Below are 12107 nucleotides of genomic sequence, written 5' to 3'. Positions count from 1 at the left end.
TTACAGAAAAAAAGGAAAAAAAATACAAAGACCCCTAAGTTAAACAATTAAAATTTCACCTGATCTTTATCCATGTACATTTATGTCTTTTCCTATAATTTATTCGCTAAGTACCCGTTAGGCGCTTACTATGTGCCAGATGCTGTGCAAGGTGTGGGAGTCACAGAGGTGAAAAAGACATGGTCATTTAACATTCAGGAAACTTAACACCTCCCTTGTGCTAGATGTTGGGGATTCGGAGATAAAGCTGGAATCCCTGCTTTCACAAAGCTTATAATCCTGCAGGGCTGCAGACAAGGCAAATCAAGGCACTGATGGAGGCATGACCAAATACATGGAATACAGTGACACCAAGCGCAATAACTTTTAATAGGGACAAGGCTTCATTACATTAATTATCTCCTCATCCTTGCTACAATGCCAAGAGTAGCAGCATAGCACAGGTCTGGTGATCTTGGCTCTAGTACCTACTAATTTCATGACCTTGGGCAAAGTTCATAATAATAGTATCTGCCACATAGGGTTGTTATAAGGACTAAATAAGTTAATACATGTAAAGCGCTTGGCATATGAGAAATGTAGGCATATAAGCCACTAATTGTTAATTGCTATTTTCTTTTTGTTACTCCCACTTTACTGATTAGAGTAGCGGTTCAGAGAAGTTCAAAGTAATGCTTGAGGTCATGCAACTAGAAAGTGGTGGCAATGAAGTTAAAGTACCTGTTCTTGACCCAGTGTGGAGTTTTAAAAAGTGTTTATTTATTTTTGACAGAGAGAGACAGAGACAGAGAGAGAATCCTAAGCAGGCCGCGTGCTGTCAGCACAGAGGCTGACATGAGATCTCACATGAGATCATAACCTGAGCGAAATCAAATGTCAGAAGCTTAACGGACTGAGCCACCCAGGTCCCCCAACCCAGTGTGGATTTAAAATGTGGATTTAATAAGCTAATATTTACATAATGGTTTAAAGTTTTCTTTCTTTTTTTTTTTTAACTTTACGCATTTTGAGAGAGAGCAAGAACGTGCGTGCATGCACAAGTGGGGAGAGGGGCAGAGAGGAAGAGAGAATCCCAAGCAGATTCTGTGCCATCAGCGTGGAGCCCAATGTAGGGCTTGATCCCACCCACCTCAAGATCATGACCTGAGCCAAAATCAAGCGTCGGAGGCTTAACCAACTGAGCCACCCAGGCTCCCAGTTTATAGTTTTCAAGACACCTCTACCTATGTTGTATGTTATGTAATATGCCTTGGGATACATAAGTAGAAAGTCATTACAATTCATTTTCTTTTTTTTTTTTTTAATTTTTTTTTTAACGTTTATTTATTTTTGAGACAGAGAGCATGAACGGGGGAAGGTCAGAGAGAGAGGGAGACACAGAATCTGAAACAGGCTCCAGGCTCTGACCCATCAGCACAGAGCCTGACGCGGGGCTTGAACTCACGAACCGCGAGATCATGACCTGAGCCAAAGTCTGACGCTTAACCGACTGAGCCACCCAGGCGCCCCTACAATTCATTTTCATTAGGTAGTATAATGTAGTAGAGCCCCTAGCACAGAACCTGGCATGTGGTAATGTTAGTTACTGTTAAGAGGTACTGACAAATGCCAAAAAGAAATTCGTATAGTTCTGTGGGTGCATGGCAGCTAAATAAATGGGCTGAAAAGGTCCCATCAATATTGGCCCCACCCCTAATGTGTTGAGGGCTTACTACTGCCGCACACTGTTCTTAGCTTTGCAGTTGCAAGGTTGAAAGGGACAAACCTCACCCATTTGGAGCTTACATTTGAGAGGGGGAGCCAGACACCAGGCGGAGAAAAAATAAAATACGTATATTTGTATTATATCATATTTGTAAATTTTAATTTTTATATTTTATTTATATGTTAACATATATTTATATATACATATAAATAACAACAGATAATGTCTCCATGGGGGGGGGGGGTGGAAACAGTAAGGGGATAGAGATGATGGGAGATTGCTATTTTAGACAGAGTGATCCCTAGGCCTCTAATAAGATCATTGTAGATCAGAGATTTGAAGAAAAGGAGGAAACAAGCCCCACATATTTGTGGAGTAAGTGCCTTCCAGGCAGAGGGATCAGCAAGTGCAAAGGCCTTGAGGTGGAAGTAGCTTGGTGTGTTCCAGGGAAGTGAGGGCTCTAACGGAATGAGGGAAGCAGTGAGGTAGCCAGGGGCGGGATCATATAGGGCCTGTAGGCCGTGTAAACATCATTGTTTTGGGTGATGGGGTTTGATTAATGTTTTAAAGGATAACTGGCTGGTACTGCAACAGAGATGCAGGGAGCTAAGCCTAGCGGTGGAAGCAGGAAGATCAGGCAGAGGTTTTTGTGGAAACCCTTTCATTAGAATGTGATCTAGAGTGAAAGGCAGGGACACTGGAGTCTAGGTCTGTTTCCGGAGTTGGAAAAAAAGAGACAGAGGACGAGAAAGTCCTGTGGCCTGTGTAATTGGATCTTTTCTTTAGAACTTTAAACAAATCTGGACTTATGACCTGATATTTTATATTAAGATTTAAAAACGGTAGTATTTTATGATCCAAGTAATACCGGAATATATTCTTTTTTAAAAATAATTAAACATTCCAGGTAAGGCTGAAGCCCTCCTTGACCGTTGGAGCTCACGTCTCCAGAAACAGGATTTTGACATTATGAGTAGGATTCTGTTGAGAATGTGAATCTGACTTACTGGAATCTGGCCTCTGAGCCTGAGCAAGGATTTTATTTGTTTTGTTTCGAGCAAGGATATTTTAAAAAGGGGTTTCTTGCAAGATGAACATTAGTGTTTTCCTCTGGGGACATTTTTTCTCTCGCCCATGGGGCTGAGGGGACCAGTTGTATTTCTACTTTCATTAGTATCCCCTCAGAATAAATGTTGTGTGAACTTCAGCCAGTCACAGAGAGTGATCCATTTGTTGTGTGACTGAGCTTGGCTTTTTCCATGCCCGAGGGACAAGTAGGTCTCCCGGAACCCGAGAACGGCAAGAGGGAAGCTAGGGAGAAGTCGGCTCCTGGGAATCTCAAACTCTTTCTGTTCCAATAGCAATGCACAGCAAGTCCAAAAGTGATTTCTCCTCCTGTTCTCCAGCCTAATTACTGGGAGACTCTGAAAGAATTCTTTTGTTCTGAACTGTTATAAAAGGAAGTAAGACATCATGGCCAGAGTGTAGGGTCTGGAACCAGATGCCAGGCTTCAGGTCTTCGCCCTGTCACTTAACAGTCGCCAGACCTTGGGAAAGGTCATTAACCTTTTTGACCTCATCTGTAAACCCGAGCTTGCTGTGAGGATCAAATGCAGTAACACTTATTAAAGCACATTATAAAGTATTACACAAATGAGGACATGAACATGATATTCCATAGCTACATACCTTTTCTGTGTATTTCCAGTCAATTCCTTTGAAAATTATTTGTTGTTGAACAGGCTGTCTTGTTTAGGTAATGACTTAAAATTAGTCCTATTTGGATTTCTACCAAAGGGATGAAATACTGATTTAAAGTCAGTGGATTTTAAAACTGGAAGAGGCTTAAGGGGTCCCTAGTGCAGTATTTCCCACCGTTTTTTTCTTCGTAGAGACTGTGAAGATTTCCCTAATGAAATTTTTTTTTTAATTTTTTTTTTAACGTTTATTTATTTTTGAGACAGAGAGAGACAGAGCATGAACAGGGGAGGGGCAGAGAGAGAGGGAGACACAGAATCTGAAATGGGCTCCAGGCTCTGAGCTGTCAGCACAGAGCCCGACGCGGGGCTCGAACCCACGGACCCTGAGATCATGACCTGAGCCGAAGTCGGACGCTTAACCGACTGAGCCACCCAGGCACCCCTCCCTAATGAAATTTTAATACCACAGATATACTACATGTCTGTTTTTGTTCTGTGCCCTTTTGGGGGCCACAGCCATGTTAGTATCCAATATACCTCTGCCCCACATCCAGTTACCCCTTCTGGGATAACACACACACACACACACACACACACACACACACACACGTGTGTGTGTGTATGTATGTATATATGTATATGGTAGTTGAAACTGCTCAGTTTGGACTAATTATTTAATTCCGTCTTACTAGTATGGTCCGTGAAACCTTGAAGAAGCTTGATCGTGTGACTCAGTTTACATTTGTAAAACAGATCTACTAACTGCCAGACTTTGAAACTACCAGTTTTAACCCTTAAAACAACCAGTTTTTTTTTTTAAGTTTTATTTTTTAAGTCATCTTTACACCCAACATGGAGCTCCAGCTTACAACCCTGAGATCAAGAATCACACATTCTTCCAGATGACCCAGCCAGGCACCCCTAAAACAGCCAGTTTTAAAGGTTAGGAAGTGAGTTTATGAGGTGCTGGGATGAAAGATGCTAAAGGAAGTGTTTATTATTGTATGCTGTGTGATCTTCTTAGTGTGTAGCAACCACATTGTAGCTGGTCACGCTTCTGGAAGGTTGATCAGGAAGAGGCTAGCTCATAAGAGTACTTGACATCCTGCTGGTGGGTAGCCTGTAAGCTGCCCCTGGAAGCAACAACTGCATCTTGTCCATTACCTTGTTCTTCGCAAGGCTAAGAACCACTGAATTTCCATAATTTATAGTGGTTGAAAGCTAGCAATACACATAACTGTGTATGAGTGTTTTGTTTTGTAGGTGGTTAAAGTGACCTCTTGTTAGTGTTGATATCTGTTAATACCATGGGTCTCTTAATAAATGTATGTTAATTTTACAGTTTTGGTATTTTACGGGGATGTAATTAACTGTTTTTAATTTAGGTTTTTATTCACAATCCTCATACCCGGAGTCAGCATGTCAGTGCATCCAGGGTCTTCCAGAGCCCCCTGGAGTCTGATGTTTCACTTCTCAACATCAACCAGGCAGTCAGCTGCCTGACTGCAGGAGTACTGAACCCAGAACTTGGCTATGATGCTCTTTTGGTGGGGACACAGACTAATCTTCTGGCTTATGATGTCTACAATAATTCAGATTTGTTCTACAGAGAGGCAAGTATACCCCTTTGTAACCATGATATTCCTGTTACTCATTAATGTCCATTGGCTTTTTATGATTGAAAGAGATCAGACATTTATTTTGGTTTGCTTATCGTATGGCTCTTGTGACGTAAACAACATGGAGATTTTTCTATTTACATCTGCATTATCTGTTTGACACTTACTTGTTTTATCATGGTTGGTAACCACTTGGTGACACTCCAGCTTGTCTCCCATGAGGTATATCTGTGATACCACCATCTGTCAAGATCTGTTGAGAACTCAGCCAAGAGCCAGGAAGTCAGTAAACAGACCTCCTGGTGGCTTTGCATTAAAATTTAGTATAGTAGTTTATAGGACAAGCGCTTACTGTGGCCTGCCATCTATAGGCTCCTGCAGCTTTATTTATTTATTTATTTATTAAAAAAATTTTTTTAATGTTTATTTATTTTTGAGAGAGACAGAGTGTGAGCAGGGGAGGGGCACAGAGAGAGGGAGACACAGAATCCAAAGCAGGCTCCAGGCTCCGAGCTGTCAGCAACAGAGCCTGACATGGGGCTTGAACTCACAGACTGCGAGATCATGACCTGAGCCGAAGTCGGATACGTAACCGACTGAGCAACCCAGGTGCCCCTAGGCTACTGCAGCTTTAATACTCAAGTTATTCATACTTATTATAGAAAAGATATGGAAACAAAAAAAAATACTCATAATTTCTCCATCTAGAGGTAACACGTAACTCTTAAACTGATTTTTACTAAGTGAAATTATTTATTTTTTTATGCATTTTTTATTTTAGAGAGAAAGCACATGCGAGGCAGGGAGAGAGGCAGAGGGGGAGAGAGAGAAAACCCCAAGCAGGCTCCATGCTCAGCACAAAGCCTAACACTGGCCTCGATCCCGTGACCCTGGGATTGTGGCCTAAGCCCAAATCGAGTCAGATGCTCAACCAACTGAGTCTCCCAGGCACCCCACTAGGTGAAATTTTTTATGAAATGTGATCATTTTTTTACCCTCTAACTTATATTATTATAATAAGATATTTTAAAATATACTTCACATACCATACAATTCACCTATTTAATGTACAATCCAATAGTTTTAGTTTATTGAGGGACTTACTCAGCTATCACCACTATCAAGTTTAGAACATCTTCATTATCCCTAAAAGAAACCCCATACCCATTAGTAGTCAATCTTCATTGTCCCCCAACCTGTCTTCGGCAACCACTAATCTACTTCCTATCTCTGTAGATTTGCCTGTTCTCGACTTTTCATATAAACAGAATCATATAATATATGGTCTTTTGTGACGAGTTTCCTTTCCTTAGGATGATATTTTCAAGGTTGATCCATGTTGTAGCATGTATCAGTATTTCATTCTTTTTATGGCTGAAGAATATTCCATTTTATGGACATGCCATATTTTCTTTATCCACTCATCATTAATGGACATTTGTGTTGTCTCTACTCCCTGGCTATTGCACACAGCCTTTTTATTCAGTGCTATATTGTGAGCATCTTTATATGAAGTCACTGTATATCCCTGCATCATTCTTACTAGGCTCTATGTTTTTTTTTTTCATTTTGTTAATATATTATAATTTGCTTAATCTGTTCTATATTGTTTCATATTTATGTTATTTTCATAGTTTTTGTATTACAGTTGATACTTTGATAAGCATATGTCTTTGCCAATTTCTCTGATTATTTTCTAAGGATAAGTTCCTAGAAATGCAATTACCCTTTTTTTTTTTGTATTTTAAAATTGAGATAAAATTGTACATACAGTGAAATACACAAACTTTACACGTACTATTCAGTGAGTTTTGATCCCTGTAACCAACATGCCCAATAAAAATACAGAACATTTCCATCACTTCAGGAAATATTGTTGTGCCCCATTCCAGTCATTTCTTCTATCTTACAGACTTTCACCGTTCTGATTTCTGTCAGCTTAGCTTAGCTTTCCCTGTTATTGAACTTCACACAAATGGGATCATACAGAATGACTCTTGGGTATCTGGCTTCTTGCATTTGGCAGGTCTGTGAGAGGCATCCATGTTTTTGCAGAGAGCAGTAGTTCTTTTTGTTGCTGAGTAGTATTCCTTTGTGTGAATATTACACAGTTTGTGTATCCATTCTTCTGATCATAGACATGTAGGATGGACATACTGAGTCATTTCTACTTTTGGTCAGTTATTAATAAAATTGTTAGAAATATTTCGGTACTTGTCTTTTTGTGGGTATATGTTTTAATTTATCTTGGGTGACACCTGGGAATGGTTGTACCATTTCACACTTCCCATCAGCGATGTACGTGAGTTCCAGTTGTTCCATACTCTGTCAACATCTGGTTATGCCAGTCTTTTTAATTGTAGCCATTTTAAGGTATGAAGTGGTGTCGTATTTGGCTTCATTTTGCATTTCCCTCATGACCAGTGATATATAACACCTTTTCTTGTGTTTATTTTCTAGTCGTGTGTCTTCTTTTGTGAAGTGCCTAGGTCTTTTGCCTTTTTTATTGGCAGTTTGTATACACTATTGATTTATAGATTTTCTTTATACAATATACATATACAAATATACAAAATGCCTTTTTTATTGGTAGTTTGTATATACTATTGATTTATAGATTTTCTATATACAAATTCTTATATATTTATATAAAACAATGTTTACAATATATATAACAAATAACAATACATGTAACAAACATATTCTCCCAGTATGTGGCTCATTTCAATAAGTACGTGTCTTTTGATGAGCAAAAGTTTTTGATTTTGTTGAAGTGTAGCTGTTCAGTTTTTTTTCTTTAATAGTTGGTGCTTTTTCTGTCCTGAGAAGTCTTTGCCTATTTCAGGATCACAAAGATATTCTTCCTATGTTTTTGTATAAGACTGAAATTGAGTGTAGGATGTGTATGTGTGTATATATACTTCTAGGGAGAGAGAGAGAGAGATTGGTGGCTTTATTTTAAGAAATTGGCTCATGCAGTTGTGGAGGCTGGCAAGTCCAAAATATGCAGGTTAGGCAAATTCTCTGGAGATCCAGGGAAGAGTTGATGTTGAAACTTAAGTCTGAATACAGTCTGGTGGCAGAATTCTTTCTCCAGGGGTTCAGTCTTTTTTCTATTAAGGCCTTCAACTGATAGGGTGAGGCCCACCCACCCACATTATAGAGGGTAACCTGCTTTACTCAAAGTCTGATTTAAGTGTTAATCTCATTTTAAAAAATACCTTCACAGAAATGCCTATAATGATGTTTTTGATTAAATATCTGGGTACCATGGCCTAGCCAAGTTGACACATAAAATTAATGGTGTCAAGAATTGAGCTTTGGAATTACTGAGTTAAAAATCTTTTTTAAATGATGAATATTGCTAAATTGTTCTATATAAAGACTACTGTTTTCCACCTTCCCCTCAGAATATGAGAGTGTCTGTCTTATCACACCCCAACGAACAATGGATAATCTTGTTATTTTTCATCTTTCTAATCTTAAAAATGAAAAATGATATATTGTGAGAATGAGGATTTTCATGTTTGGTGGTGATTAGTATTTCTTGTGAATTGCCTTTTTGTTTGTTTATTTTTTGTTTTTTTCGTTTTCTTTTTGGTTTGTTTGGTTTGTTTTTTGGCTTGGGGTGTTTACCCTTTTCTTATTTATTTGCTTTTTATTAGCTCATTTAAAAAACAATTAGTCCTTTGGCTCATATATTGTAGGTATTTTTTCCCAGTTTATTGTTTACCTTTTAACTTTGTCTTTTGAGTTATTGGCCATTTAGCAGTTTTGATTTCTAATAAGTTTTCTTTCTTTTATAGCCAATTTTTAAATAGTTTTCCTACATAAAGGTTATATAAATAAGGACTGTTTTCCTAATAATAAACAGTTAGTATTTCCAAAGATTTCCTTGAATTTTCTAAAAATAAGTTAAATTATGCTTATATACTTTATTCAAGAAGTCTGGGACATTTATTAATTCTGGATGGTTTATTACTCTTTGTACAGAATTCTTAGTAACTTTACAAGTAAAAGGACTAGTAGCAAGAGAACTGGGTAATAAGCAATAAAAGGATTTCCATGCAAAGTGGTTAAAATAGATTACAAAAGTTTGGGTGTTTAAAAGGCGTAAGTTTGATTCTGTCAAGAATTGGGCCCCTAGAACTAGTAGTTCTAGAGAGCCTTGGATTTTGTAGCAGTTTATCGCAACAGATTAGTGTGAGAGGCCAGTGGCCTGAGTTGATCCTGAATCTGTGCTCATCCTGGTAGAAGCACAAATAAGCCACAGTGACTGTCCTCAATGGACAGTCCTGGGCTGCCTCTCACGAGACCACGTGGCTTCTCACAAATGACGACAGAGGGATTTGAGTGTCCAAATAAAAATGAGGATCTATTTTATGTCCACTGTGCCTGTGCATCAGTGTATCTGAGATTTTATGTCTTTTTTTTCCTTCTTAGGTTGCAGATGGGGCCAATGCAATTGTGCTGGGAACACTGGGGGACATTTCCTCTCCTCTTGCGATTATTGGTGGAAATTGTGCTCTGCAGGGTTTTGATCACGAAGGAAATGATCTCTTTTGGACGGTATACAGAACAAAACATTCTCTTAATCCTCCCAAACATTTTCACTTAATGTTCTTTATGCTTTGTTTGTTTGTTTTACCCTTGGCTGTAATGAATAAGAAAAACAAAATGGAAACATATTTTCTAATTCTGTACATAAAAAAAGAACATTTGTAATTTGAATAACACCCATTGGTGGTTTGTATAATCCTCTTTCATGTAGCTAATGCATTTGGATTAAGCGAAAAAAGATGGCATATTAATGAGTTTTGGTTTTATTTTCAGGTTACTGGAGATAACGTTCATTCCTTGGCCTTATGTGACTTTGACGGTGATGGTAAGAAAGAGGTGTGTGGAGGAGGAGATACTTATCTTGTGTGCTCAGCTGAATAATTTCCCCTTGACAGTGACATTAGTGGTTAAGACAAGTTAACACTTCTCTGGTTGATTTTGGTGCTCTGTTGCCTAAATGACAAGCCAACTGGCCTCATTTGTCTTTCTCTTTTGAACAATGAATCAGTTGTATTTGTCTGATGTAAAGATCAAGGCCGTAATGTTGCAAAGACACAGGACGGGGCGGTGGGGGGGGGGGGGCAGAGCATTTGATGGGACCACAGCCATATTCACAATTACAGCTGCCTTCGGATGCTTTGAAACCATAATTGTAAGTAGTTTTCAACTGTGACTTTTTCAGGAATCTGAAAGTTTTAGAGATTGGCTCTTAGCCTTTGAAAGTATTCTAATGGTTACTCTAGAAGTTAGCTTCTTGAGTAGCCAGCCAAGTGCTGTACTGGGCACCGGCTTACCTGTCTCTTGTCCGTGGATACTGGTCTCTGGCATTTGAAACCGGGCTTCCATCTGTGGGCAGAGAATGGGGAGCATTTTCAGGTGCTTGGTGGAAGAACATATTCTGGAAGGATGTGCAGCCCACATGGAAGGATAGTCTGTAGTGGCCACCTTTTCTTCACTAACCGAAGGTGTTGACTTTTGCAGTAGAAGGAACCTTCCTGACTACCAGATTATAGGGAGCAGATCTTGGGTAGCAGGAGCAGTGTTTTAAGTACTGTGCACATTTTTTGTTTCATTTATGGAAATTTTGCTGTGTTTGCTTGTTGAACTAAATACGCACGATTCTTTTTCTTTTCAGCTCCTTGTCGGATCAGAGGATTTTGATATCCGAGTTTTTAAAGAAGATGAGATTATAGCAGAAATGACAGAAACAGAGGTAAGAAGTGCCACCTCAGAATCATGGTAACTGTGGGCAAGATAGATCAGCACAGTGAAATGTCACATCTGACAAGGGTGCTGGGATATCTTCTCACAACCCAGACAGTTTTGAAGTAAAAATTGTGGAGATTGAACAGAACTGCATGTTACAGAGAAAGACGCACTTAAAAATCCTGTATCAAGGTATATTTTCAGAGTTGGGGGGAGGCAGGGGTGGCCGCTGGGGAAGAGAAAAGATACGTTTTGAACAGACTGATTAAATAGAGAAAAATTGTTGAGTACTTAAAGGCCTTTCTTTTAATGAGTTAATACATATTAATAATAAGAACACTAATAATGGTGACCATTTATTGCGCACCTAATATATGCCAGATACTGTTCTAAGTGCTTTAGGTAAACTAACCCATTTAATCCTACAACAGCCCTAGTAGGAAGATATTATTATTTCTGTTTTCCTGATGAGGAAACTGGTGTTAAGTTCCTTTGTTCAATTACTCAAACACAGACATGGCTGCGAAGTGGTGTGGTCAGGATTTGAAGATTGTCCGCCTCCTCCTCATCGTGTGTATTAAATGGGCTTGAATGAAGTACACAAACGAAGGTTTTAAAACGTTCCCTCTCCATTCAGATTAAGTACTTCTTAGGCACATTTTTTTAAGGTAAACTTAAAATCAGATGTTGGAGAACTGGAAACCCGTGGGTTTCTCCGTGATTAGGATTGCTCATGGAATAGAACCTGGGATGTTTCTGAAAACTTTAAACTTCATTTGTCTACAGATCGCCCTTATCCGTTGTAGTTTTGGCATTCTTAGGATATTTATATGCTGCTGGTTCCCCAGGATTGGGCAAGATGGAAACAGAAAAACGAATTAGGATATTCTGAAAAAGGAAGGAGAAGAGGATAAACGAGCAGTGGCTTGTGAACGTTCTAGAGAGGCAGAAAAAAACAACAGAAGGGAGTCTTAGTAGTCAGATTTTGCTGGGATCCTGCAAAATTTATTCAGGTCGTGTTTGGGTCTAGATCAGAAAGCTTGAGGCACTGGCCTCAGGGCCCATCTTGACCACTTGTCTTTGCGTCTTGCCACTTACAAAAGCTGTCTAGGAAAGTCGGGCTTCTGTTCCACTACAAAAAAAGACCAAAAAGCAAAACTTGCATATTGATATACAAAGTGTTATCCTTGGTTTAGCTAATATACCTTTATCTTATAGTGAGGATCATAGATTTTTACTTAGTTCTACTATACTTTTTATATATTCACAGTTATTGGGGCACCTGGGTGACTCAGTCAGTTAAGCGTCCGACTTCAG

At 39.0% G+C, this 12107-nt stretch overlaps 1 protein-coding gene across 1 annotated transcript in view; it reads left to right on the top strand.

Annotated features, from left to right (window-relative positions):
• BBS2 (Bardet-Biedl syndrome 2) overlaps positions 1-12107 on the top strand; it is a 32579-nt gene that overhangs the window by 706 nt on the left and 19766 nt on the right. Inside the window, exons 2-5 of the mRNA XM_049622036.1 lie at positions 4791-5018; positions 9468-9593; positions 9858-9920; positions 10720-10797. Of these exons, the coding sequence (XP_049477993.1) occupies positions 4791-5018; positions 9468-9593; positions 9858-9920; positions 10720-10797 (495 nt within the window). The remainder of the gene's footprint in view (positions 1-4790; positions 5019-9467; positions 9594-9857; positions 9921-10719; positions 10798-12107) is intronic.

The sequence above is a fragment of the Panthera uncia genome (assembly GCF_023721935.1).
Source record: "Panthera uncia isolate 11264 chromosome E2 unlocalized genomic scaffold, Puncia_PCG_1.0 HiC_scaffold_19, whole genome shotgun sequence".
Taxonomy (NCBI): Eukaryota; Metazoa; Chordata; class Mammalia; order Carnivora; family Felidae; genus Panthera; species Panthera uncia.
Note: the sequence above shows the minus strand (reverse complement) of the source record. Positions and strands in the feature narration are given on the sequence as shown.